The sequence below is a fragment of the Lagenorhynchus albirostris genome, chromosome 21, assembly GCF_949774975.1.
Source record: "Lagenorhynchus albirostris chromosome 21, mLagAlb1.1, whole genome shotgun sequence".
In the NCBI taxonomy this organism is placed as follows: Eukaryota; Metazoa; Chordata; class Mammalia; order Artiodactyla; family Delphinidae; genus Lagenorhynchus; species Lagenorhynchus albirostris.
In genome coordinates this window covers 4,742,334-4,749,343 of record NC_083115.1, presented here as the reverse complement: position 1 = coordinate 4,749,343, position 7,010 = coordinate 4,742,334, and the positions used below count along the sequence as shown (strand labels likewise).

Here is a 7,010-nt window from a genome sequence, read left to right as displayed (position 1 = left end):
AAAGTTTCCCCCACGCCCTACCGGCCCATCCGCGGCACGCTGGGCGCGCGCGCCCGCCGCGGCCCGAGGCCGCCGAGCGCTCCGCCGGCTTTTTCTTTCCGGCGCTTTCCCCGTGCGCCCCCTGCTGGCGCGCGTCTTGCTCCCGCGCTCCGCCCTCAGCGCAACGGACGTCGCTGTTGCGCCAGGGCGGCTCCAAGTCAGCGGAGCCATGTTCCTCTTGCTGGTCCTGTTCACTGGCCTAGGCGGGCTGCACGGGGGCCGCAGTGAGTCTAGAGACCGTTCCCCTCGTTTTGTTCTGTCGGGGGGCTGCCCTCGTTGGTCCAGGATCCAGGCTCAGTACTCCCTCCCTCCCCTCGCCCCTCGCCTTCACCCCCCACAGCCTCCCGACCCTTGGCCTCGAGGTCTGCAGCTAAGGAGGCAGAGAGGCAGACTCCGGGGGAAATCTTTTCATTTCCGTGGGGTGGTTTCCTTGTCTGTAAAACGGACAGAAATGAAAGGTGTGGACTTTTTCTACCTACAGCAGTCTGACTTTGTGTGTGTGTGTGTGTGTGTGTGTGTGTGTGTGTGTAGCGAATAAAAAGTTAAGATTTGACAAGGCTTAAGAAATTTATCGGTAAGAATGACCGAAGGACAGCAGAAAGGAAAAGTAGATGCATAGATTATAAGAAAAACTTGGTAATGTAGAGAAACAAATGAATTGGGTTTAGAAATGAATAATGCAAGATTACAAGTATCACAGTAACTGCTTATTTTTTGTTTTAGATCCTCATAAAACCTTTCTGCAGACCACAGTTCCTGAAAAGATTTCAACATCCGAGGCAATAGAACATCCAGAAACTAATGTAATTGGGAAAAAATATTTTTATTTCTTAAATTGTGTTAAGTTGCTTTTAATATCAAGACCCTAGTAGCTGAAGGTGGGCTCCAGCTCTTGGAGGCACAGCTGACCACTCAGGCCAGGTTCACAGGGAGGAGCATTTTGATGTGTATTTGTGTGTGTGACCCTGTGTGTGTGTGTTTCTGTTGAGGATGAAGGATTCTAAGGAGGATCCACCGGGGCCAGCACTAGGGAAAGGCAAGCAAAGTGCTTGACTCAGGTGCAGAATTTAAGGGAGTAGCAAAGAACTGGGATTAGGATGAGGCTGAATGAGGTTAGACCAGGTCAGATCCTGTCTTCCTTGAAGGTATTGATATTTTTTTCCATCACGGAAGTTTTGCATTAATTTTGATTGTTTAAAGTATTGCATTGAAATAGTACTCATCTTGATTACTGAGTTTTCTGGGCCCCGCCCCAAGTCCTAGGCCTGCGGATTTGCCCGCAGCTACTTACCTCAACTTTCAGTTAGTCAGGGAAGAGCTGAAAGTGATCAGTGAGTGAAAGTGAGAAAGATGAGCTGATTTTTCAAGTTAAGAGACAGTCTGGGTCAGCTTTTCAGCCATAGCTTGGAGGGGAACAATTTTCTCCGTGTTGTGTTTAGAGGCTCTAGATACCAATTAAATAAGCTTCCCACTCATTTTGCCTAGTTGTTACACTTTTTTTTTTCCCAATTGCATGTGGAGATAAACTAATTTGGGAATGTCAAAAGTTCTTCATTTTGGCCAGTGTAATTTTAAATCATCTTGGGTAAAATGGACCCATTTAGATAGATATTTACAGGATGAGGGTCCACAGGTGTTAAACATAGGGCCAGCTGGTGTTACTTCTTTGATAGTGGCAGTGGATTTTAACTTGGCACTTGAAAATTTGCTTGCAATTTTGGAATCAAAAGGTATTTCTGGTAGTTGTGCATTCAGCTAGACGTTTGGGCAGAAAGACTGCTGATACACAGAGTGGAAAACCAGTACAGTGCCTGCTACAAGTCTTACATCTTCTTCCTCTGAATTTTTCTTAATCCCCCAAATTTGTTATATGACCTTCTTTGGTACTGTAGGAGGAAACCATTTATTTTTTTTGCCTAGCTGTTAGTATGTGCTGGTTTATATTTGACTTTCCACCATTTTTGATGTTTAGTGAACAATTGCAAACTGCACAAAGAGCTTCAAAAGGACTTTTTCCTCAGTTGAGGAGTTTCTACTGTTAGCAAATTCATTACAAAATTTGCACTTGCCTTTTGACATTTTGGGGTTTAAATATACACATATAAAAATATAGGTAGTAGTTCCAAAACATTTCAAAAAGAATTGAAAATATTGAATTTGAAAATCTTGCAGCTGTGTCAGTGAAACTCACACGTTCAAACTCATAACTAATCATAAATGAGCTGAACTGTTGAAAAGATTGTGAACCTGTGAACAAACTATAAACTGAACTTGATATGTTATTTTAAAAAATGGGGAACTTCCAATTTGCCTGTAAGGGCCAGTTGTAAACACAGTCTTTCTGAAGAAAGCCAGAGTTAATGTTATGTAAGGTTTTGGGAAGCCTGGTGTCAGGGAGCCATGGGCTTTCTGAAGTGAGAGTGTTTAGGTGCTGTCAGGCTTTCAGCTGTGTTAGTGCAGTTAGTACAGGAAGAGTACTTGCTGGCCTTCTCACTTTCAGAATCCTCATCAGTGCAGTGTCAGAGGAGAGAGGCACTTACTCCTATCTAGAAGCTGTGGCTGTCACTGATTGGCTGACTTTCAGAAACTTTGGGCTGTCATTGATTTGCTAACTTGCAGAAGCTAGTTATTTGAGTATGGCTCTTCTAGCCACATGCCATTGGTAGTTTGATAGGGATTGCACTGAATCTGTAGATTGCCTTGGGTAGTATGGTCATTTTAACAATATTAATTCCTGGAATCCATGAACACAGTGTATCTTTCCATCTGTTTGTGTCATCTTCAATTTCTCTCATCAGTGTCTTATGGTTTTCTGAGTACAGGTCTTTTACCTCCTTGGTTAGATTTATTCCTAGGTATTTTATTCTTTTTGATGCAATTGTAAATTGGATTGTTTTCTTAATTTTTATTTCTGATAGTTTATTGTCAGTGTATAGAATGCAACAGATTTCTGTGTATCAGTTTTGTATCCTGCAACTTTACTGAATTCATTTATTAGTTCTAATAGTTTTTTGGTGGCCTCTTGACGATATTCTATATATAGTATCATGTTGTATGAAACAGTGACTGTTGTAGTTCTAGCATTTCAATTTGATTTTCTTTTATTTATTTTTTGTCTGATTACTCTGGCTAGGCTTTCCAGTACTATGTTGAATAAAAGTGATGAGAGTGAGGATCCTTGTTTTTTTCCTAGTCTTAGAGGAAAAGCTTTCAGTTTTTCACCATTGAGTATGTTAGCTGTGGGCTTGTCCGATATGGACTTTATTATGTTGAGTATCATAAATGATGTTGAGTTTTGTCAAAAGCTTTTTCTGCATCTATTGAGATGATCATATGATTTTTACTCTTGAATTTGTTGATGTGGTGTATCACAATATTTGATTTGTAGATATTGAAATATCCTTGTGTCTTTGACATAAATCCAATTTGATCATGGTGTATGGTCCTTTGAATATATTGTTTAATTTGGTTTGCTAATATTTTATTGAGGATTTTTGCCTCTATGTTCATCAGTGATGTTATCCTATAATTTTTTTGTGTGTGTGATGTCTTTGTCTGGTTTTGGTATCAGGCTGATGTTGGCTTCATAGAATAAGTTAGGGAGTGTTCCTTCCTCTTTAATTTTTGGGAATAGTTTGAGAAGGACAAGTGTTAACTCTTCTTTTAATGTTTGGTAGGATTCATCTGTGAAGCTATCTGGTCCTGGACTTTTGTTTGTTGGGAGTTTATTTAAATTACTGATTCAGTTCATTACAATTCTGTTCATATTTTGTATTTCTTCTTGATTTAGTCTTGGTAGATTGTACATTTATAAGAATTTATCCATTTCTTCTGGATTGTCCATTTTATTGGTGCATAATTGTTCACAGTACTCTCATGATTTTTTGTAGCTCTGGTGTGTTTGTTATAACTTCCTTTTTATTTCTGATTTTATATGGGCCCTCATTTTTCTTGATGAGTGTGGCTAAAGTTTTATTGATTTTATTTATCTTTTCAAAGCACCAGCTCTTAGTTTCATTTTTTTTTAAAGTCTCTATGTCATCTATTTCTGCTCTGATCTTTTCATTATCTTTCCTCATACTAACTTTGAGTTTTGTTTGTTCTTCTTTTTGTAGTTCCTTTAGGTGTAAGTTTAGGTTGCTTATTTGAGATTTTGTTTCCTGAGATAGGCTTGTATCACTAGAAACTTCCCTCTTAGAACTGCTTTTGCTGCATTCCATAGAATTTGGATCACTTTGTTTCCATTTTCATTTGTCTCCAGGTATTTTTTGATTTCCTATTTGATTTCCGCAGTGACACATCAGTTGTTTAGTAGCATATTGTTCAGACTCTACGTGTTTGTGTTTTTTGCAGTTTTTTTCTAGTTTTGATTTCTAGTCTCATACCTCTGTGGTTGGGAAAAGAAATGCTTGATGTGGTTTCAGTTTTCTCAAATTCACTGAGACTTGTTTTTAGCATAATATGTGATCTATTCTGGAGAATGTTTCAAGTGCATTTGAAAAGAGCGTGTATTCTTTTGCTTTTGGATATAATGTTCTGTAAGTATCTCTGAAGTGCATTTTGTAATGTGTCATTTAAGGCCAGTGTTTCCTTATTAATTTTGTGTCTGTATTATTTGTCCGCTGATGTAAGTGGAGTGTTAAAAACCTTACTGTTATTGTGTTACTCTCAATTCTTCCTTTTGTGTTTGTTAGTATTTGCTTTATGCATTTAGGTGCTCCTGTGCTGAGTGCATATACATTTACAATTGTTATATCTTCTTGTTGGCTTGACCCTTTTATCATCTGTGCCATTGGACTGTTTTTCCTATTTTGACCCATATTCCACTGCCTTAATTACCGTAGCTTTATTAGAAGTCTTAATATAAGTTAGTATACGTACTCCTACTTTTCTTTCAAAACTTTAAAGGTGTCATTCCATTGCCTTCTGGTGTCCATTGTTTCAGTCGTAGAGTTACACATTATTTATTTATTTTTTAAATTTTATTTAATTTATTTTTTATACAGCAGGTTCTTATTAGTTATCCATTTTATATATATTGGTATATATATGTCAATCCCAGTCTCCCAGTTCATCCCACCACCACCCGCCCCCCGCCACTTTCCCCCCTTGGTGTCCATACGTATGTTCTCTACATCTGTCTCTATTTCTGCCTTGCAAACTGGTTCATCTGTACCATTTTTCTAGATTCCACATATATGCGTTAATATACAAAATTTGTTTTTCTCTTTCTGACTTAACTTCACTCTATATGACAGTCTCTAGATCCATCCACACATAATTTATTAAGAATTATTTTGAAAGTAATGGGTCATTTTTCTCTTACTGATTTTTGAGTATGTTCTCTTTGTCTTTTGTTTTAAATGTTTGAGCATGACATGCCTAGGTTTACTTTCTTTGTGTTCATCCTGATTTGGAATAATAGAATATTTTGAGCCTGTGGGTTGATACCTTTCATAAGCTTTGAAAATATCAGCCATGAATTTTTAAAATGTCATTTCTTTCCTAGTCTTATCTTTATCATATTTTTTTGGACTATAATTACATGAGTGTTAGACATTTTTCATTGGTCACATTTCTCTTGTTTTCTTTTTCATATTTTTCTCTCTGTGTTGCAATCTGGATATTTTCTACTGACCTATATTCCTGTCACCAATCTTATCCCCTGCTATGTCTAATATTCTCTTATACCCTTTTATTGAATTTTTAATAATAGATATTGATTTTTTCTTCTATAAAATCAGAAATGTCTTTCTGATTTTAATTCCTTTATTAAAGATTCTATACTTCTACTGAAATTCTCCATCTTCTCATTTTAATCATGGTTATTTTATAGATATTACTGTGGCTTTGTTATTATTCTCTATTTTTTATTTGTATTTTTAAAAATTTGATCTTGTTCTTTAGCATTTGTTGTAATTTTTTAATGGAAAAAATGGTGTATTCATTTACTAGAGCTTCCATAACAAAGAAACATGAACAATGTGGCTTAAACAACAGAAACTTACTGTCTCATAGTTTTGGAGGCTAGAAGTCCAAGATCAAGGTGTTCACAGGGTTGGTTCTTTTAGGGACTTTGAGGGGTGGTTCTGCTCCAGGCCTCTATTGTTAGCTTATAGATAGATGTCTTCGTATGAATCTTCATGTGGGATTCTCCTGTTGTGTATGTCTGTGTCCAGATTTACTTTTTTTTACAAGGATACTGCTCACATTGGATTAGGGCCCATACTAATGACCTCTCCTGAACTTGATTACCTCTGTTAAGGCCCTGTCTCTGAATAAGGTCACATTCTGAGGGCCTGAGGTTAGGAATTCACATGTAAATTTGGATGGAGGGGGACACAATTCCAAACAGTTGGATGCTGTGTATGAAAAGTTGTAGAAGCTCTGGATGATGTCTTTTTTGAGTTTTTCTCTCCTGTCAGTTTTGTACATTTCTTGTTAATTGCATCCTAGTTTTGTTGTTGTTTTGCTTTGTAAGACATGTGGATTTAAAACTTTATTGGTGCTATCATATTCTCCTTTATTTTTTCATCATATTTATTTAATAAGAAGGCATTTTTAGAGGGTGCAATTTTCAGGTCCCCTCAAGAGTCCACTTAGACTTTGTAGAGTGCCATTCAAATGATTCTTCTCAGAACATTTATCTGCTGCAATGAATCTTGCTCTTTTCTAATAAAAAGTTAAAGAACTGAAAACTTCTAAATGGCTACTTCTCTTGCTAAAATAAGTTTTTTAAATTAACCAAATAAATAATTTAATGAATCTTATATTTTCTGTTATCTTCTAGAGGGTTCTCTAGACATGTCTCTGCCCTTCCTCTATCCTCTCCTACCTTCTATTCCAGAGGAATTTCATTGTTTGCATTCGATAAACAAAGTGCAATGGTACTTATTGTGTTATCTTGCTAGAGATGTAGTAGGTTTCTTGTAGTTCTATCTTTTAGGAGTGTCTCTTCCAATGAGCGGGAA

At 37.2% G+C, this 7,010-nt stretch overlaps 1 protein-coding gene across 1 annotated transcript in view; it reads left to right on the top strand.

Moving 5' to 3' along the window:
* Positions 1–208: 208 nt before the first annotated feature.
* Positions 209–7,010, top strand: part of ADAM18 (ADAM metallopeptidase domain 18) — a 130,694-nt gene continuing 123,892 nt past the window's right edge. The window contains exons 1-2 of the mRNA XM_060136316.1: positions 209–263; positions 763–842. Of these exons, the coding sequence (XP_059992299.1) occupies positions 209–263; positions 763–842 (135 nt within the window). The remainder of the gene's footprint in view (positions 264–762; positions 843–7,010) is intronic.